General features: G+C 41.3%; 2 protein-coding genes across 16 annotated transcripts in view; both read left to right on the top strand.

Annotated features, from left to right (window-relative positions):
* MGA (MAX dimerization protein MGA) overlaps positions 1-10,317 on the top strand; it is a 166,155-nt gene extending 155,838 nt beyond the window's left edge. For 13 of the 14 annotated variants that reach the window (XM_082617781.1, XM_082617776.1, XM_082617766.1 and 10 more), the window contains 5 exons: positions 565-771; positions 2,180-2,291; positions 2,575-2,808; positions 3,942-4,118; positions 5,001-10,317. In XM_082617781.1, coding sequence (XP_082473907.1) covers positions 565-771; positions 2,180-2,291; positions 2,575-2,808; positions 3,942-4,118; positions 5,001-6,277 — 2,007 coding nt within the window. In that variant the 3' untranslated portion in view covers positions 6,278-10,317. The remainder of the gene's footprint in view (positions 1-564; positions 772-2,179; positions 2,292-2,574; positions 2,809-3,941; positions 4,119-5,000) is intronic. The other variant, XM_082617786.1, reaches the window with a different exon arrangement.
* Positions 10,318-12,613: 2,296 nt separating this feature from the next.
* MAPKBP1 (mitogen-activated protein kinase binding protein 1) overlaps positions 12,614-27,240 on the top strand; it is a 51,754-nt gene continuing 37,127 nt past the window's right edge. For both annotated transcript variants that reach the window (XM_082618415.1, XM_082618414.1), the window contains exons 1-2: positions 12,614-12,704; positions 13,252-13,474. In XM_082618415.1, the coding sequence (XP_082474541.1) occupies positions 13,358-13,474 (117 nt within the window). In that variant the 5' untranslated portion in view covers positions 12,614-12,704; positions 13,252-13,357. The remainder of the gene's footprint in view (positions 12,705-13,251; positions 13,475-27,240) is intronic.

Below are 27,240 nucleotides of genomic sequence, written 5' to 3'. Positions count from 1 at the left end.
ATGTTAAGTTATGAAGCGGGGGTGGAAGGGGTTAGGTGCAGGCAACAGCCTGTGTAATGGCATGGAGGTGTGGGATTGTAGTGTGTTTAGGAAACTTCTAGCACTTTGGAATGGTTGGAGAGAACAGTGATTTAGGAAAAGAGGCAGTTGACCCTTTCCCAAATTGTAAAGGGTCTTAGAGTATTTACAAAAAAAAAATTTCAACTCGTTTTCCACTAATCAAGATTTTGTTAAAGTTTTCCATATAATTTGTGTCATGAAAACAAGTTTTAATAATAAATTATACAGATGAGCTTTTTTATAGATCCCCTCTCTCAAATTCTCCCTCATTTGAGAACTACTGTAATTTGAGCTGAGAAGTGATATCACATTTGCATGTATTAGAATTTACACTGTTGATTTGGAGGAAGGATAGACTGGTAGTCAGTTGACCAATTGAGAGGCTGTTAAGATACTCCATGCAGAAGATGGTGGGTGTCTGATATAGAGCAGTGCCATTTGGGGTGCAGGAAGAGGGCGGGTACATGTGAAAGATACTTAAGTGGCAATCTTTTGTTTGGACAGGCTACACCAGTTCCTCTAAAACTAAAACCTGATTACTGGAGTGAAAAACTACAGAAAGAAGCAGAGGCTTTTGCTTATTATCGCCGGACACACACTGCCAATGAGCGGCGCCGCCGTGGTGAAATGAGGGATCTCTTTGAGAAATTGAAGATCACGTTGGGGTTACTTCATTCTTCCAAGGTTTCCAAAAGTCTCATTCTTACTAGGGTAAGTGTTATGTGTCAATGACAGACAAGTAAGAGCTTGACTGAAAGAATCTTCTAGAGATATTTATGAGAAAGAGAATGAAGAAGATTGAAATAGAGCTTGTGTTTAACATTTGAAGGTGGACTAATGAATGCCCAATAAATCCCTTAGGAAGAAAAGTCCTTATGTTGAGTCAAAGTAGCTTCTCATTGGAAGTCAGATTCTTAACCAGCAAGTTATTATCCTTCCTTCAAAAAAAGTTAGAAACTCTGGTAAACTCTGTTTACTATGACTTCTTTACACTGGTGTTTTCCGTAGCACTTAGAAAAGTTTATCACGGTGAAAGGCACCACACAACTGCGATTTTGACATACTTCTTAACAGTTGACAATCACTTTAAAGGAAACTGTAGTATTCAAGCTAGCAGAAGTTTTAATTTTACATGTAGAATATCTAAGGTAATTTTGTTTAAATTGCTTATAAGTAGAAGTTGGAAGAGTAAAAGGCAAGCAGTCATATCCCTCTAGAACAAGGTTATTTCACCCAGATTTTGCTTAGATTAGGAGTTGATTTTTTTTTTTTTTTTGGTGCGGTACACGGGCCTCTCACTGTTGTGGCCTCTCCCGTTGCGGAGCACAGACTCCGGACGTGCAGGCTCAGCGGCCATGGCTCATGGGCCCAGCCACTCGGTGGCATGTGGGATCTTCCCGGACCGGGACACGAACCCGTGTCCCCTGCATCAGCAGGCGGACTCTCAACCACTGCACCACCAGGGAAGCCCCTAGGAGTTGATTTTAAAGTTGATTATTAAGATCTAAGCAGAGTAAAATGTTTTGTTTCTCCTTGCAGTAGGTGGAAATACCTGTTAACCACTCAGTGGTGCTCTTTGTAAATAATCACTTTCCCTAGAAGTATAAGCCAGAAAAATCTCCTGAAGTTTAACAAAAAACAAATTCTGAAACATTAAAAATTGTTTTTTGGGGTTTTTTTTTTACTTCTATACTTTATTTATTATTTTTAAAATTTTTATTGGAGTTTAGTTGATTTACAGTGTTGTGTTAGTTTCGGGTGTACAGCAAAGTGAATCTGTTATACAGATACGTATATCCACTCTTTTTTAGATTCTTTTCCCATAGAGGCCATTACAGAGTAGAGTAGAGTTCCCTGTGCTATATATAGTACATCCTTATTAGTTATCTATTTTATATATAGTAGTATGTTTACATCAATCCCAGTCTCGCAGTTCATCCCTCCTCCTGTTGCCCCCTGGTAATCATAAGCTTTTAAACATTAACAATTGTTTTAAATGGCATTATAAAGTTCTCTAAAATATTAGATAAAAATTTTTTTATTTAAGAAATTGCGTAGGCCCCACCTGTTTTTCGGAAAAAGCAAACTGATGGACGTGATATTACTATTTTTGTCGTAGGCATTCAGCGAAATTCAAGGACTAACAGATCAGGCAGACAAGTTGATAGGACAGAAAAATCTCCTGACTCGCAAACGGAATATTTTGATACGGAAAGTATCATCTCTTTCAGGTGAGATAAGTGAATGATCTCTGATAAAGAGTATAAATATAGCTTTAGTTAGGAAAATCCTTAGTAGATCTTTCAGATACTACTTAGTTTGAGGCTTGATTCCCAGAGATAACATCAGAATTATCGTTTGACTGGGTGGGACATTTCTTCTGGATTATAATTACTCTTGCCTTCCATAGTTTAGGGGAATATAGTTAAATCAACTGGATTTCAGTTGACTCTATTTCTCATTATTACGTGGGGTCTTATAGAGAGTAACAGTTTATTCCCTATCAACCTATAGGTAAGACAGAAGAAGTGGTCCTGAAGAAGCTAGAGTATATTTATGCAAAACAACAAGCATTAGAGGCACAAAAAAGAAAAAAGAAGATGGGATCAGATGAGTTTGATGTGTCTCCCAGAACTAGCAAACAGCAGGAAGGATCTTCTGCATCATCTGTAGATCTCGGACAGATGTTTATAAATAACAGGAAGGGGAAACCTTTGATTCTTTCCAGAAAAAAAGACCAGGCCACAGGTAGGAGAGACATTCTTTGCTTTCTTTAATGTAGATGAACATTAGTTCAGTTTAGTTTAGAGAACTGAATGTCTTCTCTTGGCCATAATTTTAGTTTTAATTAAATGAAAGATGGGTTGTATTAAAAGTAGAATATTAACTACATTAGATTTCAGTTTCTAGCTTTACACACTTAAGCAAATCCTAATAAGTTATCAGTCTTGGTAACATACAAGACCTACTTGCGATAGCAGTCTCCAGACAAGTATTTTTCTTCTAGTGTTTCAGTATTTTTTTTAAGCTGCCATCTTTTCAGACTTTATAAATGAACTCTTGATTTCCCTGCAGTTCTGCTCATGAGTTGAGGAAGTTTGGATCTAGCTGAGACAAATAAATTGGAAATTTTTTTTTAAGTTTATTTTTGTTAATCAGGCTCTACTTTTCATCAGATTGCAATCTGTCAGTGAATTGCTATTAAGGAACAAAGTAAATTGGTTTTGATTTTTTTATTCTCTTCTATCTTGATTTTGGAAGTGAGGCTATATTGATTTTACATTACTTGTTTATATCCTTTGAGAATGGTATATCCTTTTTTACTCTTTGGATAGCACAGTATATGAACCAAGGAACTCTGGTTTATTATATCAACTAAGAAAGTAGTGATAGATACTAAAATATGAGTTAGTTATAACATTGCACATTTAAATGATGTTATTTCTAAGAAAGGATTTTAATGATCATTTAGTCCAGTCACCTCATTTTACAGGTGGAAAAACTGAGGTCTAAAAACTTGAAGTAATTTCTTAGCGGTATATAGGAAAGCAAACCTAGGGATAAAATTGTGTGTGCCTTCATCCTGACTCACCATCAAGACCATCAGAAGCATTCCATTGAAAAAGTGGTTCCATGGTTCTGTTCCTCAACAATAAGAAATTCTGTCCCTTAAGAGAATCACTGGACAGGTAACCATTACTCAGTGAAAAATGGTTCAAAAAGTAAATTGCAAGTTGAGGTTCCCTAACTAAATTTGAATTTTATTTCTTGCTTTTTAAGACAAGGTATGGTTTTTAGGGATATCTCCTACACTCTTAGGCTGTTCACTAGCATTAATTGAAGATCTTTTATCCTTAACTAATTTCTGCTCTTCCTTACAGAAAATACCTCACCCTCTAACACTCCACACACCTCTGCCAACATTGTGATGACTCCACAAGGGCAGTTGCTCACTTTAAAAGGTCCCTTGTTCTCAGGACCAGTGGTTACTGTTTCTCCTGCTCTCCTAGAAGCAGATCTGAAACCTCAAGTTGCCAGCAGTGCTGTGGCTCAGTCAGGTATGTCATAAGTGTTGTCTTTCATGGGTAGTGAAAAAGAGTTATTCCTGGTATCTCAAAGTGACAGAGAAAGCCTTTGAATGTGTTCTGTAATGATAAAGAGCTATTGTATTCGAGTTTGCCTTTGTAAGAGAAGATTCTCTTTTTAGAACATGTTTTGCCCTATCTGTGGTATTGAATGGTCTTTTTTACCTGGGAATGGGAACTATTTTGCAATCTCTTCTAATTTCTGAGTAGGAAAAGAATTGAAAAGATGTGAAAGTAAAAGGAGGTTGAGAAGTTCTTGTTTTAATTTTTGGTGTTAATAAATATTTATCAATTTTGTGTTGTACTCAGAGATGGTACACTCCTACATTACCAGCCTGATACAGTTTCAGCACCCTCCCTTTTGGGGATAAGGAGTTGAGGTGAAAAGGAAATTTCACTTTGACGAAATTTTAGGTTCTAGGCACCTGAATTTCTATTAAGGTAAAAGGGTATCCTTACCAGTACTACTACTGCTAAACCCAGTCTGGAGGAGTCATCCTTTCTTACAGTGCTGCCTCTAGGGCTTCATCTTTCCCTCAGAGGAGCAGTTAATTGGACGAACAGAATCAAGGTGCATGTCTGCCTCAGGATAAAAAAATAAACTTGGGGAGCATTTCTATAAAATAAACAGAACTTTTATTAATGATAGAATATCAAAGTGTCTTTTGGTTAGATTTTACCTATTTTCTTGTTAGGCTAAGTCCATAATTTGAAAAACTGGTATTTCCTTTCATCTTCTTGATAAAAGTAGACTGGTGAAATTTTAACTACAACTCCCATGAGATGGTTATTGGGTATGAATGAGAGAGAGTACTTACCACTGTAGATATAAATGAGTTTTTTTTTTCCCCCCAGAAAACGACGACTTATTTATGATGCCAAGAATTGTTAATGTGACATCATTGGCCACAGAGGGAGGTTTGGTAGATATGGGTGGCAGCAAATACCCTCATGAAGTTCCTGATGGCAAGCCGCCTGACCACCTGAAAAACACTGTCAGGAACGAAGATAACTCCTGTGAAGATTTGGGTAGAATCTCTTCCAGAGGCAACCACAGAGATGTCAGAATGGCACTGGGTACAGCACAGGTTTATCTGTCAAATAAAGATTCTGGTTTTCCACAAATAGTTGATGTTTCCAGTATGCAAGAAGCACAGGAGTTCTTACCCAAAAAGATTTCCAGTGATATGAGAGGAATTCAGCATAAATGGAAAGAGAGTGAATCAAGACGGGAGAGACTGAAGACAAAGGAGTCTCCATTTCATAAATTAAAGATGAAAGATCTCAAAGACTCAAGCATAGAGATGGAATTGAGAAAGGTAGCATCAGCTATAGAGGAAGCAGCACTGGATCCCAGCGAACTGCTAACTAATATGGAAGATGAGGATGATACTGATGAGACACTGACATCTCTGCTCAATGAGATTGCCTTTCTTAATCAGCAGTTAAATGATGACTCTGTTAACCTGGCTGAACTGCCCAGCTCTATGGATACAGAGTTCCCAGGGGATGCTCGACAGGCTTTTATCAGTAAGCTTCCTCCTGGGAACAGAGCAACTTTCCAGGTTGGCCACTTGGGAACTGGTTTGAAAGAATTGCCTGATGTTCAAGGGGAGAGTGACTCTGTCAGCCCGCTCCTCTTGCACTTGGAAGATGATGACTTTTCTGAGAATGAAAAACAACTTGCAGAACCAGCCTCTGAGCCAGATGTCCTTAAGATTGTTATTGACTCTGAGATAAAGGATTCCCTCGTTTCCCACAGGAAAGCTGGTGATGAAGGGAAGAGTACTTCTGGCATCCCTGCAGAGCCTGAAAGTGTGTCTTCACCCCCCATCCTACACATGAAGGCTGGCCTAGAAAACAGCAGCACAGATACTTTGTGGAGGCCGATGCCAAAATTGGCACCTCTAGGTTTAAAAGTAGCTAATCCTTCCAGTGATGCAGATGGTCAGAGTCTCAAGGTGATGCCTTGTTTGGCACCTGTAGCTGCCAAAGCTGGGTCAGTTGGACACAAAATGAACTTAACAGGGAATGACCAGGAATGCCGGGACAGCAAGATGATGCCTACATTGGCACCTGTTGTGGCCAAACTGAGCAACTCTGGGGCCTCACCAAGTTCTGCAGGGAAATGAACTTATTTGTCCTCAGGCAGAAGCCAGGCTGTGAGGGGAAACCTCCTTTCTCTGCAGGCACCTGTTTGTGTCATGGAACTGTGATCCTTGACTTTGATGCAGTGGATAATGGTAGAGAAAGGGGGTAGGGTGCTGACCTCGGTATAAGAAATTACTGCTATGAAATTCTGATCATGTTAAAATGTGTTACCTCACTTGTGGTGCTGGGTCTCCTCATCCTCTCTAAGAAGATGCGATCCATTACTGAACACGAGGTGCCCCTCTTACCCAAGGAATTCATAACAAGACTGTAGGTCCATAGTGGTTCCTAGTTCTTCCCTCCCAGAGTAAAAGCTGCTTGAGACTTTGGAGTTGCTATGAACTGAACCTTAGTTGATAGCTGTTGTTTAAGTTGTTTAAATCTGAAGTCCAAGGAATGTGATGCACTTGTGCAGAGGGATCCAGAAGAGAGAGTTTTTAGTTGGTGTTTCAAGAGTAGGGGGAGAGAGGATGGGTACCATGGAATACCAAAGTGAAGGACTTAGTGTCATTCAACAAAATTTTCTCTTCTTTTATATCCCAAGTAGCTTCCATTCCCTCACCTTTTCAATCAGAATTATAAATCCAAGCCTTCTGGTAAAGTAGGAATGCTTTAAAACAAAAACTTTTTATTACTAAGGTAATCATTTTGAGATGTTAAAATTACTGATTCTCCCTTATTGTCTTTGGGTGTTGAGAAGGCCATTTCATAGTACCAAGGATTTCTACCTGGATTACATATTTTGGAGGTAGGCATAGAGGGAGTCCACCCCCTTTCACAAATCACATCACTCAAGAGACAGCTAAAATGAAAAGCATTCCCTCTCCATACCAGAGACAGTGGCCAAAATAAAAATCTGTGAGGCTGGATGTTCCCCAAATCAAGCCAGCCTCCTGGTGCTTGAAGGTTTCATTCACTATCACCTGCACAGGATGTAAAGAAAAGAAAAGTCACAGTAGGCATTCTTTACCAGGGAAATAAGGCAGTATTTGAATCACAAGATATATTTTTTATTATCTGCTACCATGGATTCAGTGATCTGTAGAGCTTTTTCACTCATTAGCTGTCAGGGTATGAAGGACTGACAGCCTGTAAAGATAAAGATATTTATATTTTTGTATAGTTGTTTTCATAGATTTCTCAAAGGCTGAAGTTTTCAACCTAGGAGATGAGATTTGTATTGAGTATAGAAATGATGTTTCCTATCTAGTTTGTAAATAATCATGGTGCACTTGAGGGGTCTCTTGGAAACTCCTGGGGGCAAGAATCACTATTCTGAAAATGTATAGATTGGGATTTAGCTGCTGCATTTTGCCTTTCTTAAATAATTATATTTTGGAATGTAACCCCTGTTCTGTCTTCATTGACAGGATTTGCTTGTGTTGTGAAACACTAACACAAGAGCTTCCAGTGCCTGGGCTGTGCCTAGGTAATGCTGTTTCTTCTACATCCCCTGCCTTCTTTATCCCAAATCCCACTCAGCATATCTTCAAAACTAGGTTGTGAAACCAACTTTGGAATGGTCCTAGCCAGTGAATTATTACCTCCGTGGTTGGTTCCCTTTCTAGTAACTCTGGTAATAAACAGATTGAAAAGAGTGGGAAATTTTCTTCTGCAAATTGCAGTGGGAACAAATTCTTTGTTGGTTTTGTGTTACTTGCCTTTCTAGACCTCCTCATCAGCATTCAACTTTCCCACCTCTAAAGGTTACTGAAGAAGCTTGAAGTAGGTAATGAGCACCCCTCAGCTTCTCATTATCCCTCCCACTTCTCTTTACCCAGGAGATTTCATTCAATGCCTTAGCCAAGGAGTCCAGCACCTGTCTTCCCTGCTAATAATTGTCCTTGGAGATGCTAGTAGTTTAATCCAGGTATAGCAGTTTCCCATTATTTCTTTGCTTGTCTTGTCCTTGCATTTCCTCCTGACTTCCCAAGGCTCTTGTAGCTTCTGAGGGTCAGCCAAGGAGCAGGCAAGTGAGCGAGTAATCCTCAGGAAAAGAAGGACCATTCTGCTTCTGAACACTGTTCTCTTTTTTTTTTTAGAAGAAAATAGACAAATAAGTAATATTCATTACTTGATGGGAAGATATTTAACTCTGTTTATGAGAGATGTACAAAGATAGAAATGAGAGATGATCCCAGGTGTTCAAGGAAGGCTGCAGGTATCATTACAAAACCCCCAAGATAATGGTGTTTTCAAGACCTTCTTAGAACTAGAAAGTTGTTAGGGCTAATTTTAGGAGGGCTCAATCTTCAGAACAATCCTGCAGTCTTGATAGAAATCTAAAATCTCCAAAAACTCCTACCGTTTAACCTTACCCCAGGAGAAACTGATTTATGAAAACTACATGTGTGATTATGAAAGATGTAGTTGAGTGAGGAGTTGAGGAATTGGGAGGATAGTGAGCTCTCACCCTAACTCTATAAGAAGCATGATCTCAGTAGGCCAATAATTTGCCTTTTTATACATCTGTAAATAAATGGAATGTTTTTAAGAATATAATTATGTCAGATTTAGCTTTTTCTTTTATATATTAAATATATATATCTTTCTTTTTCTGCTTTTGAAAAATGATTATTTTTTTAGAAACCTAAGAACAGAAGAAATTTGGCAAGTGGAAGGAAGAATGTATAAACTTGAAATAAATCAGTTACAATAATTAAAGCAGGACTTGGTGTTGGGAGGTTTGTGCTGAGTTGGAGTAGAGAATTCTAATGCCCTGAGACATATTTGGGAGAAGTGCCACTGAAGGAGATAATAATAGGTATTCCTTACTGTTTTCAAAGTTTCGGACATGCCATTTGGAGGAGGTTTTTGGTGTTCTAATCTTTGCAGCGTGTTTTACATGGAGACTTCAAAATTTTGTACAACTTGATGGCAAGTATTTGGCTTAAGGAGTCATTCTACAGTGAAGAATGGCTAGCCTCATAGTACCAGTGTGTTCAGGGTGTAACATACCTGTTCCCCTGGTGAATAACAGGACATAAACATAGTCTTAGTGGCTAAGGACAATAGATATTCTTAAAGCAAGCTATATGTTAACTAGTATCACAGTTTACAAAAATTTTTTATTAAAGGAGTCCTTTTAGACATTGAACTACTCTAGAGTCACTAACAGATCAAGTCCAGTTATATAAACTTCAATCAAATTACTGTGTGTAATTTTTTTCCCCAGAATTATGATGAAATACTTAACAACAGGCCTTTCTATAACAAGTTGAAAAATGTTTTGAACATGGAAGTAAGGCAGACAATCTATATATTATTTGGAGCAGGGTTTAGTAGTATAGTTTTTCCCCCCTAATTATACTAGTTGAGATATTGAAATGGAATGATATCAGGTGAATTGAGAGGTAAATGCACTTTGAAGATGGGTCTGAAAAATGATGACCCTTATTCCTCACTCCCAGGAGATTAAAAAAAAAATGCACAGAGGCACAGAGTAGGAACATTTTCGGATACTTTTATAATCAAGAATCAGAATAGATTTCTTGCACAGAATTGTTCATTTTTAAGAAAATGTTGGTAAGGTCATCAGTACTTCATGTTATTGTATTATCTCTTAATGAAATTTTACATGAACATGAATTGCTGGATGCAGAGAAAATAGACTTACTGCCATTTGGAGAAAAAAAAAACAGCCAAAAGTGTGTTTTTGAAATTAAGTTAGAGGGAAATAATTTGATATATACAACTTTTGAACTGAGGCATAATTGTAGTATATTAAATATGACTGAACTGCTCTACAAAGATATGTTAAGTGTTGAGTGATAGTGATGGAGGTATGTATGGAGGGTGAGAAGGCTAAACCATGGGAGGAGTTGGAAATTTTGAGACAAATCTAAACTCTACTAAATTCTATCACTGTAAACTCTGCTGTTAGACTTTGTTAAATAGGAAAGCAGTATTGGAAGCATTGTTTTGAGATCCATCCTGTTTCCAACTGCGAACACTGGTCTCAGCTGTCCCACAGTGCCTTGCATGTAAAGGTGCTCAATAAATATTTGAATTGATGAGCAAATGTTTACTCTAGCCTGTTAGTTTTCCAGGATCTTATAATTGCATTTATTTGTATGTTAAGTCTAGGGTGAATTTAAAAATCTTACCTAGTGAGCATCATGAAAACAGACGATGGTATACACCTTTCCTAGACATCTAGAATTTTAGAATCTGACAACCATGTATACATATTGAGGACATAGACAAGCAGAATAAAAAGTGAAATAGCACACGAACAGTGAAATACGTATGTAAGGGTCAGCTGCATTTTGGAGGGTGGGATAGCAATTATTTAATTTGGATAAAAGGCTCCTGTTCACATTGGACCTGGGATGATTATTTTCTCATCTTACAGCGTATTCCCATATTGGCACTTAAAAGGCTACATGCTATGTATCCTAGATGGTGAAGGTTGGACTAAATTGTGAAGAATTAAAAATATGTGATTTTGATCCTATACTGGAAGTATCCAGATTCTAGACTTAAGAATTATCTCTTAATTACACTGTTCTCAGTTGCTTTTCGCCTAAATCATCTTCGACAATGAAAGCAGGAGCTTGTATTGTCTCTGCAATTTCAGCTTCAGATGGGAGTAATTTGGGGAACATTTTCTCTAAGAGGATAAACCAAGGTAGCTTTGTACAGGAAATGACCAATGACATTATGTAAACCCATTTCCTGGCCATGAGTGGTTATGTAAGTGAGAAAGCTAATAGTGGACACAAAAATTATCTGGAGAGAATTAGGGACAACTCTAGTGGGTGGAGATGGCAGTTGCTAGGGAATGCAGCACACAAGTAAGGACACCAGGTGGCACCCTTTATTAACAGTGTTATATTGGTTCCTTCTTTCCGGCCACCCCCCGCCCCCCATGGAGGTAAAATCACAGCCTAGCAAGGAGTTGAAGGAACCAACCCCCTATTTCTTACTGTTGTGGCTAATGACCCTTGGCTCTTTCTCCAGATTAGAAAATGTGAAAATCCCATTTTATATTTCATTATGTCTGCAACACGTGGTTGAAGGGAAGGAAGCGTCATGCATCTGGTAGGTATTACCAGTTGGTCTTCCCAGGAGGTGACTTCCCTGATATTTGTGTCAACTTGCTAGCTTTACAGTTCTCATTCTTAATACCTGCTACAATACACACAAGAATATACCTGTTTTGCCACTTGGCTGTACAAGACCCACTCACAGCAATGGGTTTAGGAGTCCTTCCCTCTTGCTAATAGGTCATCTCCCCCAAGGGTTCCAAGGATCTGTCTGGGTCAGATGAGAGATGTATCAGTGTACTATTTCTCTGGAGCCCAAGTGTTTTGGCATAGGTTAACCTTTTTGTAAGGTAATTTCTCTAAATAGCAATGAGGCAGAAAGGCTCCTAGAAAATAATCTTAGGCTGAAACACGTATGAAATAATATGTAACGGTATTTCTGTGCACGCTCTGCCATCCCCCACACCCCGCCCATGAGCTAGAAAAACTATACCACGGAATCTAGTGACAGCAAACTTGGCAGTGATCTCGCCAAAGTAACTGTACTACGGAAAAGGCTTCACGAGTAAATTTTGACAGGAACATGTTAAATATCTGGAGCAACAAAGTCCTGGTTAACTCTGGATGAGAACACAATGGAACATTGGAGGCTAAGGAATCCATGAAACAGATCCATAGGCACATTGACCTGACACCCCGCCTCCCTTCCCGCCTAGGCTCCCTCCCCTTTCTTCCATCACGGCCAATCAGGTTGCCTAGTTCAATACACTTCTCAGCGGTCGAAAGAGTTACTCAGGAGAGATTTCCACGTAGGTAAACGCGCCGGACAGGCAACGAGCAGAAACTATTATATCCGTTTTAAATCCCAGCGCTTGGGAACAGACCTTATGGCTGTACCCCAGTCTTGTAATTCTGAGCTAGGAGTTAGTTTCAGCTCTGGTTCCTCGGGTCTATCAAATGCCAACCGTAGCACCCTGGGGGCGTGGTTACCGTTTTGTTGGGGCTCTGGGAAGTGCACTTATCTGGGGGACCGGGCCTGATAATACCATAAAAGGCTTGGTTTTCTCAGTTCTGAAGCCGTGTTCTGCCGACCTTCCTCTAGCTAGGAACGATAGTCGCGACTGCATTGTGCGGAATCCGTGGTTTGCAAGTCCCCTGCCCTCTACTTCCTAGACCCTTTCATTGGCTCCGCCCCTATAAGCAGTACTCGTCCACTCTGGTAACGCCCTCCTGCGTAGAGACCGCTCCCCCTCGCCTCCGCTCCTCCTACCCAGCTCGTAGCTGAGCCCAGGCGATAGTTCGCGTTTTGAGCCGCTCGTGCCACCATAGCTGTTGCTGCCGCTGCCGCCGCGGAGCTGAAATCGCTGAGCGCGATGCCTGAGGGCGCTGCGAGCCGGGCGGCCCGCGCGGCCCGGGGCTGGTGAGGCTGGGCCCGAGTGGGGGCGCTGGCGAGTAGCAGGGGCTTCTGAGGGAGCGGAAAGTGAAAGGTTTAGGGCTCCTGCGGCTGGCCGAGAGCGAGCTCAGGAGGGTCGTGGGTGGGGGAGGGAGGCTCCCGTGGCAGAACGTGTTGCAGGGCCACAGCGAGCCCCGCCACGCTGAGTGTCCCTGCGGCCGCCAGCGCAGGTGCTCAAGAACCCCGTGGGACTCCTCGGTGGCCTCGGCGGCCTCCTTCTTTGGACACTGCAGATGCCATGAGAACAGTTGGGAATTAACGGGAATCAGACCGGCCACTAGCCTTTCTAGGGCCCATCCCATCCTTTCAGTTGAACGCCTCTGGCAGGTGTGGCCCTGCGTTTCTTCTCAGCTCAGGCTTTTTAGGCCCCCTTTACATGAGTCTGTCCTTCAGGCGTTGTAAGAAACCGCACTGGGCTTGAAGGTGGGGATGAGGCGAAGGGAGAGGGCAGTACCTAGAGATAAGAGCTGCAGACACGGCTAGGCGGAAGGTAAGGTGGCTTCTGCCATCTCAGGTCAGTGAGAGGGCATACTGGAAGGCCCTGTGGAGTGGGAAAGCAGTGCCGCTGTTGAGACAAGTCCTAAGATTGCGCCAGGAAGTGTCCCAGGGGGCTCCTCATCATGATGGCTGTGGAAGGGTCAACCATTACCAGCCGGATCAAGAACCTTCTGCGATCCCCATCCATCAAATTACGCAGGAGTAAGGCAGGAAACCGGCGAGAGGACCTCAGCTCCAAGGTGAGTCCTAGTATTGGGAGCCAGCCCTTTCCTCCCCTCCCCTCCTCTGCTCCATGTACGTCTTTTACCTTACTCTTTCTTGGGAAAGAGGAGAACTAGAAGCTCACTTTGGCTCTAGAGGACCAAGTGTGCCCATCTCTGCCCCTCAAGAAAGCAATGAGCAAGCAGGGATGAGCATGCTGAGATTCATCTATGAAAAGGGAAGAACATGAGGAAGGCAACCCGGGTTCAGTTGTGGCCTCACTACAAACTTAAGTCTGTGCTTGGGGAAGCCAGTTGATATGCTGTGACTCAGTTTTCCTTCTTGGAAGAGGGTAGTGGGACCACATATCCTGTGAGGGGCTAAGCTGCCACTAATGTAGCCACAAGTGTTAGTGTCACAGCTGGGGTTATGTAAGACAGTGGTAGCAGAAAGAAATATGCTAAAACCCCTAGTCCGAGGAATCGGCTAGGTAAATGCTCTTCCCTGGTGTCAAAACAAATTTACTTATCTATTCAAGAGACCTGAATTAATCTAACTGGAGTTTCTTGGCTTTTTAGGAATGGTAACATACAAGGGGCCAAATATCTGCCAGCCAAGCAACTCTGGTTTGCCCTTGAACATCGCTTATCTCATTCACTATATCTCACCCTGCTGCAGAAGTTCCTCAGAGACCAAGTCCCTTTCCATCCTCTCCCATGTCTGGGTGTAGATGTTTATGCTTTCTTCAACTTTGTAGAGCTCCACAAGTTTGGGAATACAAAAGTAGACTAATTTATTTAATCCCTGAGGGAACCTGGGGCCTTGTTCCCACAGGATCCGATTAGGCTTCTGTGTCTTATAAGCAGCCTGTAAACACAGTAGCCTTGTGTAGTGCAGGGTTGCTACAGGGAGAGGCATTTGAGACAGCAGCATTTTGTTGCCTTGCTTGTATCTCTTCAGAGAGGAGTGAACCCAATGCGGAGTGATTTAGAATGCTAAGGTACAGTATGGCAGAGTTCTGGGAGGACTTAACTCAGATCCCTGTCCCTTAGCAAAACCTTACGTGGATTTGGTCAGAAGGTGAACACCTTTGCTGTATGTTTCATTCAACAGGAATCAAGATGGGGCACAAGGTTCCATGGCTGTGGAGATAGTGACTTTTCCGAGGGCTCTCATTAATCATGGTTCTTAGTCTCCAGAGGCAGGAGAATGAGCCTGAAACATAGACACTGTCTTAGATTTGGCTCCGTTCACTCATTTGTTGCGTTGGATCATTCTTAGTACTGTAAGCTCTCATATTCCTGGCTGGTAACTTGGCAGCGACCAGCACTATTAGAGCCATCTTCGTGTGTCTTTGGCCTCTTTTTCTGAACAAGAATGGTATACGTAATAGAAATGTATGATGGGAGTTTAGTCTTCAGTATTAATACTTATTGTAATTTTGGTCTGGAATCTGGATTGTACGGTTACCATTCTTTAAAATTTACCATGTCGTTCATCATTAATGCATTCTACAAACGTTTGTTGTGTGCCTATTATGTGTAGAATCAGCCATGAATAAAACCTTATATCCTTGCCATCAAAGAGCTTGGGGCTCGTCAGACATGTAAACAAGTAATTACAACATGGTGTGGTAAATGCTGTCCTAGAAGTATGTATAAAGGTGTTAATGGCAGCACAGGGGAGGGAAACTAAATCAGCTTAGGGGCATTAGAAAAAAACTTCACAGAGAAAGGGATGCTTGAACTGTGAGTCCTGAGGCAAGAGAAGAGGAGAAGCTCTCAAGGAAAACCGTGAAAAAGGGAATCCTTGGCATCACCATTAAACACCCCTGCTTCAAATAGGAATTCAGTGCTTCAGACTGCTTTAAATGGCTTTGTTTGTCCTAGAGCTGTGAATGAAGGAAATACTTAGCTGAAGTTGAATGACTCTTGAACAGTCTGACAGAGCAAGAGTGCTGGTGCATATCTTTAGCACCCAAAGTAGTAGCTGCCTTTGTGTGCCTCGGACCTTGCAGATGCCTGTCTCCCCACACTCCTTACAGAAGACTCTACCTGAGATGATTCTAAAAGCCTGCCTTGTGGTAACTAACATTAAGACCTGGTGTACAAGGCTTTGTGAGCTGCTCTAATATGTGGTAGCTGTGGTAACAGTCAGAGAGTTTGTGCTTCATGGATAAATAACTCTGAAACAAAATTTGAAGACCAAAACACATGTGCCTTTTGTGTGGGGTGGGGACAAAGAAGGGAGCGACAGAGGGCCTTTCTGCAGCTCTTCCCTCATATGGCCTGCTGCTTTGAATCATAACTGTTCCTGCTGTCTAAAGTAGGCTTTTCACCAAATTCTCCACTTATTTTTAGATCCAACTCTATATTTACTGGAGCCACAGGGCCTTCTCTGACTAGCCCTACTACCTTGGAACCAATCTCTAATTGTTCTTTTATGTATGTCTTCATTTCCTAAGGTCAGGGCCATGTTCTTTATTTCCTTTACATCACACTGTGTAATACAGTGTAAGGAATGCACTAAATACTAAATGAATAAATGAATGAGAACAATTTAAAGATGTCAAATATAGTGGGGATAACCTTGAAATTCCAGAAGAATAGCAAAAATGATAGGGAGGAGTTTGTGACCTCTTTAGAAGAGAAATCAAAATTAGGAAGAATAAAATGTGAAAAAAAGAAATAGAGATGTAGCCTATTTAGGTGTGAAGGGCATTAGAGAGAAAGGAAAGTAGTGCTCATTAAAGGCTTTTTAATTCAGGAGAGACCTAGTTAAAAATATGGTTAAAATATGGTTAAAAGCCAAAGTGAGAGCCAGTAGAGATGGGGATTTAAGTTATTAGAGAGAGTAGATGAGAGCTGAGGTTTGTATTAAACTTTCTGTAAGGGAGGGAAGGAAGTCTCTGCAGTGTAACAGAATTGGAAAAGAGTAATTTGAGGTTTTCTGCCAGATCTGCTGAGTCTTGATGAAGTGTAACTCAAAGTTATCAGTTGTAAACACTCTTCAACTTCAAATCCTGTGCAATTGTCAGTTCTTTCTCTCATCTCAGTTGAACTGTGTTTTCCTTAAGAAGCAAATGTGTGTGCTCTTGGTGGCTAACCCTCCCCCTCTTTTCTTAAAGTTTCTGAAAGATTTTTATGTGGAAGGAGCTGGGTTGTTTTTCATTTTAACAAAGGACAGAAATGGACTGAAGCCAAGCAGGCAAGATTTAAATTTAGGGAGACAAAAGGATTGCCTGTGCTGGAGGGTTGTTAGGTTTTGAAAAAGTGAGTGAGGGAGGTTTTGAAATCTTCTTTCTTATTAATAGCCATTAATACAATCCGAGTTATATATTGTCCCTTTGGAAACAATGGACAAGGTGACTGCAACTTTCTTCTAGTTCTCAGTTTTTATGAATATAAGTCTAATTCATATCCTCCCCCCCCCCCACCATTTCTTCCCCCAGTGTTTCTCCGGCCTGATTGTATGGTAGTGCTTTGAGCCTTTTAGTATGTGGCTGTAAGAAGAATTCGTGTAGGTGAGTTTCATAGGGAAGAAAAAACTGGATTAGTGTTTGAGCCCAGGTATTAGTACTGAGACTCTTTATTATGCCTATTTGGCAGTGAGGAGTCATATTCATTTTTTTAATATAAATTTATTTATATACTTATTTATTTTTGGCTGTGTTGGGTCTTCGTTGCTGCGGGTGGGCTTTCTCTAGCTGTGGCGAGCCGGGGCTACTCTTCGGTGCACGGGTTTCTCATCACAGTGGCTTCTTGTGTTGTGGAGCACGGGCTCTAGGCATTGTGGCTCGCGGGCTCTAGAGCGCAGGCTCAGTAGTCGTGGCGCGTGGGCTTATTTGCTCTGCTGCATGTGGGATCTTCCCGGACCAGGGCTCGAACCTGTGTCCCCTGCATTGGCAGGCAGATTCTTAACCAGTGCGCCACCATGGAATTCCTTTTTTCAAAGCATTTATGGATCACTGGCTGGCTCTAGCTTGATGGCGCTCAACTTGGGGGAGAGGTCAGGAGGGCAGTAAGACATGAGAATACCTGTGCAGCTTTCAAAAAAATACGCATTCCTGGGCCCCATCCTATCTATATGGAATCAGAACCTCTGGGGGTAGAGTTTTTTAGTTTTGTATATATTAAGTTCCACCAGAAGCCCACTGCTGGTTTCAGCCCACCTTGAAATCTGTTGGCTTCATACCCAAGTCCTCACTGAGGCTTCTTGAGAATATATAAAGCTAGCCCAGTAAGTATACTCTTCTCCTTGAGTAGTTTTTTTAATCTCCATTGTATCTTCTGGACTGATTGCTCTGTTAAACTGCTGTATCAGGGATAGATCTGAGAGAATTGCCCTGTTGTAGGGTAAGATGTAAGGAGCTGGTCATTGCCTTACTTAGATCAGCAGAAATTTCCCTTGGGGGCAGAAATAGGAAAACTTTATGATAATATCCCTGAGTCCTAGCCAGTTTTTTTTGTCACCATTCCACTACCCACTGCCCTTGGGACTCATAGCAACCAAGAGTTTTTAGTGTTCAAAACATACTCTCTGGGCTCCCCACCTAGAATAGATGACCGAGAGTAGAGGCCTCTGTGGCCAGCAGCCCTGCCCCTCACCTGTCTTTGTGAGTGAACTTGGGCAAGTTCTTGTTGAGTTTTCTGTCTATGATGTAGTCTTCAGTTAAGGCTTGTGAAGTGTCTTGAGCTCCTCAGAACAGGTGGTGTACAGGGAAAAGTGTGAGGTGTTCTGGTCTTGTTCCTTTGATCTCCATTTCCTTTTCCTTCCGGTGCCTGCAGCTGCCCTCAGCCTTCAAAGTAAGTCTCACTGGAGAGAGAGGATTCTTCTCTCTGCAGCCCAACACCTCTTGCTTTGCTGTCTAAAATAGCCCAGCCTCTTCAGGCTTTAAGTTGTCTTGCAAAGCCTGCCCTCATCTATTTGGCCTCACTTATTTCGGAGTCTAACAGGACTGCTGCTTTCCAAGTTTCTTTTCCCTCTCTCAGCTTGTAATTTAGGGCAAGTTTCCCCTGTTGGATCTGTTTGAGTCACTGTCTTCTTTCTTGCTAGTATTTTGACTGTCTTTGGGGCCATTGGTATTTCTCTGACTTCACTTCTCTCTTCTGTTTGTTATCTGTGTGTTTTCATTTCTTGACTAATGAAAAAACATTCATAGAAACGAGGCTTCAGCCTGACCTCTATAACCTCTCTGTCAACCCCCTGAGTCTCAAGTTGGACTTGTGGCTGTTATCACTGCCTCTTTGTTTGGAAAACAGTCTAGGGCTTGAAATTTGGGACTATGTTTATTCAAACTAAGCTTCTCTGGGAACATGGTCTGTCCCACTGTTGTTCTCAGAGTATCTGTTGGTTTTTACTTCATGTCCAGACTGCCCTGTTGGTAGGGAAAAAAAGCTACAGTGTTTTCAGTAGGATTTGTTATATTATGAATCACATTCCCACTGCTACAAGCTAAGCCTCTCCTCTGGGCTCTGTTGTTTAATGCAGGACAGGGCCAGGTTTCTGTCAGCTTTCTTTCACATCAGTTCTCAGTAGAGGTGTGGAGTGAGAGCTGCCCATCTGTTTGGAAGTTTACTGAATCAAATCCACATTGTGGATTTTAGTTTAACTTCTGTTACCTCTTTTTAAAAAATGGGGGGTAGGGGGAGGGCAAGAAATAAAGTGAGTGTGGCAGACAGATTGGGCAGTGTAGATCTTTAGGGTTGGTATTTTTGGTTGTTCAGATTTTCCAAATCTTGGTTTCCTTCCTCCTAACTGTTGTATCAGCAAGTTCACAGTGCTTCTTAATTGGCCACAGCATTTTCCTCTGGTTTTGAAGGACGCTTACAGAAGAATGAGTTCATATTATGGATATCTCCTCTTAGACTTCTAGGGAGTGAATTCCACCCTCTCTCATTTTATCACAGAGAATGTTTGTAATGCTCTGTGTGTTGTTTCCCTAGTCTATAAAACAATCTCTTGGGCCTCCCTGGTGGCGCAGTGGTTGAGAGTCCGCCTGCCGATGCAGGGGATACGGGTTCGTGCCCCGGTCTGGGAGGGTCCCATATGCCGCGGAGCGGCTGGGCCCGTGAGCCATGGCCGCTGTGCCTGCGCATCCGGAGCCTGTGCTCCGCAGCGGGGGAGGCCACAACAGTGAGAGGCCCGCATACCGCAAAAAAAAAAAAAAAAAAAAAAAAAAAAAAACAATCTCTTTTTAGGTTAGATTTTTAAATTTATACACTTTATCTTCCCCCCTAAACCTGGAATGGAGCTAAAGATACTTTCCCTTCCCTGCCCCTTCATTCTTAGTTGAGATTTGAATGTAGTGAGGGATCTTGGAACAACACTTTGTGAGACCACGTGGCTGTTTTATTTTGGTTTTTTTCCCCACTTTGTCACATTCTCTTTTGGAGGAATCCTGAGAAGGAGTTCCTCAGGTTCTTCTGGGTTTGAACATTGCTTCTCACTTGTGCTGAGCTCAGTAAGTTTCTGACTTCCCGTCATACCTCTCCTCTGTCTTTGCTTTCTTTGTTCCTTTAGTGGTGCTTCTGGTCATTTCCCTGTGAGTTCAGCTGACCCATTAAAGGTGCTTGCACTTAAAAATGAAACGTAAACAAATTGTGAAATATAACAGACATTGAAAAGTTTATGAAATATAATAATATAACCTTGTATTGTGAATAATTATAAAACGATTGCTCACGTAACCACCACCCAAGTCAAGAAATAGAACTCTGCCAAGTTTCTGAAGGATGTGGTGCTAACGGTGTCATTAAGGTGAGATGAGACTTTTGTCTCATGTAATTAAGATGATTTTATTGTTAAGAATTAAAATACTCAAGGACTTGATCTTGACTACTTGTTCTTTTCAAGTTTCTTCTTCTCTATCCATTATAGATTTGTGCTATTCAACATTTCCAAGTAGTATGCTTATTGGAACCACCCCTTTCCAGCCTTTGTTGTCAGTGCTTCCTGTCTTTACCTTACAATAATAATACTAGAAATAATAATATTTGTAGTGGTAATAATGGCTAACATTTATTGAGTTTTTTGCTGTGTACTGTGCTTAAGCATGTACGTATATTATCTCATTTAAGTTTCACACCACCCTCCTGTAAGTACTATTACTATCCCCATTTCGTAAATGAGGAAACTGATGCTCAGAGAGGTGGTTATATAGCCAGTAGATGACTGAGCTGGGATTCAAATCTTGGCTATCTTAACTCCAAAGCCTGCTCTTAATCTTTAACCTGTACTCCTCCCAGGGAGTCTTCATGTGCAAAACATGACACTGAGCACAGAAGTATGCCCAGTATTGCGATAGCCAAGAGTCACGTCTGCGATCAGCTTGGAAAAGGGCAGTACCTTAAAAAATATACTTTTCCCCCAACATTCCCCATAAAAGTTAATTTAATGAACTTCTTAGAATGTTATTTTAGAACCATCATGCAGTAAACCTTGTCCCTTGCATCCTTGCTCCTCTTCCCACTCCCAACTCCAGTTTCGTGAACTGTATCCCAGCTTCTCATTCTGTGGTACCGTTAGGAACTGTACAGCTCGTGGTTCTGTAGGTACGTGAATGTCAAGTTGACAGGGCACAGCTGTGTGGTTCCAGATGACCATAAGCCACAAGCAGTTGCTGCTTCTCTCTTGGGGTTGGAGTGAGGTGGGGGAGTGAAGTGGAGACCAACAGATGCCTCGGTTGTTTTTGTGTGTGGGTATCATGAGGCTTTAAACTGTTCTGCTCTTAGTTGGCGGTTGATTGTGTAGCTCACACTCCTGACTGCTTGTTAGTGCCACCTCCCCCAAATCTCTCCTTCTTCATCCCCATTCTCCACCTCTGTTACCTCTGTGGCTGTCCCTACACACAACTGACCTTATCTTTGAAGCTGTGGAGAGTCGCTGAGTTGAGATGCCTGTTTTCTGTGAAAGAAGCTGGATCTAAAATACCCTGTGCCAGGGCTGACCTGGATGATGACAGTTGGGGCTCAGTGAACATGAAAATGAGGTCATCTGCCCACCTGAGTCTGTTTGGCTGGGTGGGCTCTGGGGTTGCTAAGTTCCTTGAGCAAGTGCCTTGCCTCACCTGATCTCAAACTTGTATTATTTTGATTTATTTCCTCAAATAGGCAACAGTGATAACATTATGGTTGCAAAAGCATGGGATCTTAATGCGTGCTTTCCTGCAGCTGCCCCAGTTAGTCCTGAGGAGAGGAAGCCCCAAGCTAGTTTGTGATCATGGGGGAGGAGCTCGGAGCATGCTCAGAAATCTTGACTCTTGCCACCATTCAGCTACTGCCTAGAGAAAAGCAAGCAGCTGCTTGTCAGGACTAAACATGCAATGGACAGGCTGCAGGCTTGCCTCTGGTACCCTGACACTATTGGTCAGCTTCTATTTGGGAAAGCACAGTATCTTTGTACACCATGATGGTTTTCGTATGACATAATAACCTGCTGCTGACTTTTCTGAACATGCCCTTTCTCCTTATGCTGTCCTTCCTTCCCCAGGCTGCTTTGGTCTCCCTTTTGAGGCCTCCACAGCAGCTGTGGTAGAGACTTTCCCTCATAGTTGGCTGGTGAACAGGGCTTCTCTGAGTTGAGGTGTAGACAGATTAGTGGGTGGGGGCAAGAGGCCCTGTTAAAATGCAGATTGAGATTCAGCCTCACCCCGAGACTCTGCATTACTACCAGGCTCCCAAGTGATGCCCATGCTACTCTTCCTTGGGCCATACTTTAAGTAGCCATGATGATTGTGTGTGTGCGTGTGTGTGTGTGTGTGTGTGTGATGGCTTTCTCCTAGGGCTGTTGTGAGGATTCAGTGAGATTTAATGAATGTGAAAGCACATTGTAAGATCTAAATAAGTTTACAGCTATTAAGGGGTTGCTAATATTATCAGGGTCCACATATTTCTAGAATATCCAGGAATTTTCTTCTAATTTGCTGGCAAGATTTTATTCCTTCAAGTTTCCATTTGTGAGAAGTCCTCTTTTGCAGGTTCAACCTCTTCTGTTCCAACACTGAATCATCCTCCCTGTGCAGCTTTTTATTGTGACCTATCTTCAGCCCCTTTTTCTTGCCAATATTAACTTGTATCAACTATACTTTAACTACTGACCAAAAGAAAGGTTTAGCAAATATTCTTTTTGATACTAACTACTGTGTAATTTATTTCAGGGCTATGGATATGATTTTGGGGAATTAAAAAAGGCAAGCTAGTGAACCAGGAGTGGGGGGAGCCCTAATTTACTGTGTCTGATTGGAAATCACTGGAGTAGTAAGGATGCTTTTTTTTTTTTTTTTTTTTTTTTTGCGGTACACGGGCCTCTCACTGTTGTGGCCTCTCCCGTTGCGGAGCACAGGCTCCAGACGCGCAGGCTCAGCGGCCATGGCTCACGGGCCCAGCCGCCCCACCACATGTGGGATCTTCCCGGACCTGGGCACGAACCCATGTCCTTTGCATCGGCAGGCGGACTTTCAATCACTGCGCCACCAGGGAAGCCCAGTAAGAATGCTTTTTAACAGCAGTAGCTTCTGTAGAAATAAATATAACTTTTTTCTTCTTTTGGGGCTAATTCATTTATACTGGGAAATAATTTGGGAAGTGAATTAGTCTTACTGCATCCTTTCAGACTAAGAATTTAAAGGCAGAGTGAAAACGCATTAATTTTATGACCCATTGTTTTACGTTTCTAATGTTGGGATGAGAGTGAAATATTCTATTTAAATAATTTTTGCTTAAAGAAAATATATGAAGATGTGGGGAAACAAGTGCACTCATACCCTTCTGCTGTTGGTGAAAGCAGACATTGATCTAACCTTTTTTAGAGGACAACTTGGTGATATCCATTAGAAGAAAAATTTACATATTCATATCTTTTGATTTAACAGTTATAATTATGGGATTTTATTCTATGCAAACACTTACACCACACAAAAGTGTATATAACTGAATTTTTCTGTTGTTGGGGAGCGTTATTCACAGTAGTGAAATCTTTGAAGTAATCCAAGTAACCATCAATAGGAGATTGGTGTACATCCATAAATGAAATACCTTATACTTGTTGAAAAGAATGAGTTCAATCTATATATACTGATATGAGAGGGTATACAAGATCTATTAAGTGACAAAAAGCAAACTATATAACAGTTTTTATGTTAATGATTATTTATATTTTGTTAAAACATGTATGTTAGTATATGCATAGAAAAAATTGTGAGGCTATAAATACCAAACTGTTGTTAAAATTGGTTACCTCAGGGAGGGATAGTAGATTATGGTGGACATTCACTATCTACATTTCTATATTTCTGTAATGTTGGAATTTTTTACAATGAGTGTGTGTTATTTTTGTAAGTAGAAAAAAAACAGTAAAGATAAAAGTCTCTCCAATTTAAACATGTGTATTTCATATTTAAATCTAAAATGTTTAAATTTAAAAATCTGTATACTCATTTTATTAAAGAAGTTATGTACAAATGTTGGAAAATATATCTGGTATAATAAACTTTGTTTTTTTAGTAATAATAGGACATAAAAATATTTTCTCACAAATTCATCATTAACTTCTTGAATTTGAAATAATTCATTTCTTTTTTTAAAAAAATATTTATTTATTTAGGCTGTGCCAGGTCTTAATTGCGGCATGTGAGATCTTCGTTGCTGCATGCGGGCTCTTTAGTTGCGGCATGAGGAATCTTTAGTTGCGGCATGTATGTGGGATTCTAGCTCCCCGACCAGAGATCGAACCTGGGCCCCCTGCATTGGGAGCGTGGAGTCTTAGCCACTGGACCACCAGGGAAGTCCCAAGATAATTCATTTCTGATACTCAAAAATATTTCCTTGGTTAGCTTTGGTAAATAAAATGTCTTTTTATACTTTCTGAAGTACATGTGCTTTCTGAAAAGATTTTTTTACACCATATAGAGAAACATAAAGAAGAAAACAGGTCATTCATAATTCTAACATCCAGAATAACTACTTATAGCTCCATTCATTTCTGATTAAAAAGGACCGGTAAAGCTCTTTTTAAATAATAGTATTGTTACTTTTATTAAACAAAAATTATCTCAATCTTTTTGGACTTACTCGTTAATTATAATTTAAGTCAGATTTATGAAGAGCCATGCCATGCATGTATTTACTAAAGCCAGGGGTAAAACTGTTTGGTTTGTAATCATGCAAGGCACATGGATTATTCCATTCAGACCTTCCCCAGTCTTTCTGGAAAGGCATCAGAATCCTGCTTCCTGCTTCCTTCTCCAGCTTCTAGGTTTGGCTATGATAGATGGAGAATTCTCTAGGAGGTTAAAGAATTTACTAAGTAAGATGCACCAAAGAATATTCACAAGTATTTTTAAAGTATTAAAAATGGATTCAACAAATATACTATATTAAACATTGTGTGTTGTGCTATAAGCATAGAGTTGTATGAGATACAGCCTCTGCTTTACAGGAGATTATAGAGTAGCAGGAGAGATAAGACAGATCCTTAAAGAACTTCTGTACAAGGTACTAAGTAACACGTGCCATGTGAATGATGAAAATTAAGTGCTGCTGTAAGAATTCCAAGGAGGGAGGAGTCACTTCTGGCCAGGTTGATCACAGAAAGAATCATAGGGGATGTGATATTTGAGCTGGTTCTTGAAGGAAGGGTAGGGTTTCAGTATGGGATGGTGGAAGGGAAGGGCATTCCAGGCAGAAGAATATAAACAAAAGCCCCAGAGCTCCTTTCCAGAATAATGAATAATCCAGATTGACAAAAGCACATCATTCATATGGTGAGTAGAAGGAAATAGAACTAGAAGAACGATAGGGCCCATTGACAGGTGGATGCTAGGCTAAGACATTTATAATTTATTTAGTTGGCATTAAGGAGCCGTTGAAAGTTTTTGAGCAGGTGAGGGACATGATCATAGCTGTACTATGGAAAGATTATTCTAATGGGTTGGGGAGGGGAGGGCAGTGTCTACAGTAAGGAGCTTGATTAGAAAGCCATTGCTGTATCCAGGAATATGGTGCCGAAGGCCTCACCCAGGGTGTTGGCGTTAGGAATGGAAAGGAAATGAGAATTTTATAGAGAATAACACACTGAAGAGACCTTCCTACTTCTAGGAGAGTCTCATGGAACAAGTTGGCATGATTGCAGGGACACTGAGAGTCCTGTCCACTCCCCTTGTCCCAGAACACACATTCACTTTGCACACTTAGTCCAGATAAGGAACAGTTAGTATTCTCCCTGGTTACAAAGTTTGGAAACCAAGAGATTAAGCTAAGAAAACTCAGGCATGTAGAGGTGGTGAATGAGGAAGAATTAGACCTTTCTTGATGATCAGATTTTTAGGTCATAAAGCTTTGTGGTTCTGGTCTTGGTATACCAAGGACTGACCTTAAAGAGGAAAAAAAATTTTTTTTCCTCTATTCTGGTTGCTTAAATTGAGATGTCTCCTATCCTTGCGTTTCTGATAACCGGAAGAGAAAGGGAGGGTAGGAGTACCTGCTCTATACCAGGCACTGTGTTATTCAAGCTGCTGTTTGGACTTGGGTGCCCGCTGTTGGCTGTATTATAATTGAGTCCTTTGGCTAGAGGCTTCTCATTTGTTCCCTACTGGTTTGAGGTCTGATGCCATCCTTACCTCTTCCTCCATCTGCACATGAAATCATAATCCCCTGCTTCTAACACTGTAGTTTTAGTTGCCTTGGAAATGGGTGTCAGCTGTCTGTGTTGACTGTAGGTTCTAATGCCAGTTGGACGTGAGCATGCTCTGACCAGGTGGGGTACTCTGACATTGGAAGACCCTCTGTTACTCTTTCTCTGCAACCATCTCTGTGAGGAGAGGTCAGAATGCATTTTTAGACCTATTTAAGCTACTGATAAGACTTGCTACTTTTTAAAATACATTAACGCTAGGAGGAGAGGACCCTGTTGCCCCTCTTCTTCATCCTGTGCCCTTTGCCTTCTACCTTGGTTCTCAGACCTGTCCCTGATGCCTCCATGATGGCATGGTGACTTCCCTGTGTGCTCTTTCAGAAACTGCAACATTCTTGGTGGTTTTGGAGAGCCTGAACTCCCTCCTTGGTCACCATGGTTTCTGGAACCAGACAGACTTAGGTTTGAATCCTGGTTCTTCCACTGACTACTTACTTGACTCCGTCATAACTAAAATGGAAATAATACTAGTCCTTCATAAAGTTGTCAAGAGTATTCAATGAGATGGTCTTACAAAGCGTTTAGCACAGTTCTTGGCGCAGAGTACACATTCAATAAATAGTATCTATTATGGCTGTAGGTCCTCTCTCTGCCCAAGACCTTTTGCAGCCCATGGGTGTGGGTATTCTTGTAAGAATACTCAGAACATTGTTTTCTCCCTAGTCCCAGGAGGGGTTGAAATTTGGAAATAAAAAGGCAAAATGCTTTAATTGAATAGTTCCCCACCTGATTAATCACTAGAACCACCTGGAGAGCTTTAATATGCAGATTCCTGAAGCCTGCTCCATAGCTGTTGATCAAGAATCTTGCAGAGGCAGGGGATGGGTATAGGGTAGGGACTGCTATCTGAAAAAAAAAAAAAAACTTGTTAAGCCCTCTGAGTAATGCTGTTGATCAGCCGGAATTGGGAACCTCTGTTCTCTAGTCTCCAGGGGCTTATGCTAAAGGATCTCTAAGGTCACCTCTTCCCAAGCAGTGGCAGACTCACCTTCCTTAGAAGCTAAGGCTATTTTAATCTCAGCACAGCAGAATTGGCTCAACTCCAACAAATCTTGATCTCTAGTGAGAGAACTTGGTTTTTCTGTCATACTGGAAGTTAATTTTTTCTGGGAGA

This window comes from Mesoplodon mirus, assembly GCF_964341445.2.
Source record: "Mesoplodon mirus genome assembly, chromosome: 4".
Classification (NCBI taxonomy): Eukaryota; Metazoa; Chordata; class Mammalia; order Artiodactyla; family Ziphiidae; genus Mesoplodon; species Mesoplodon mirus.
The sequence above is the reverse complement of the archived record's forward strand: the minus strand, read 5'-3'. Positions and strand labels throughout refer to the sequence as shown.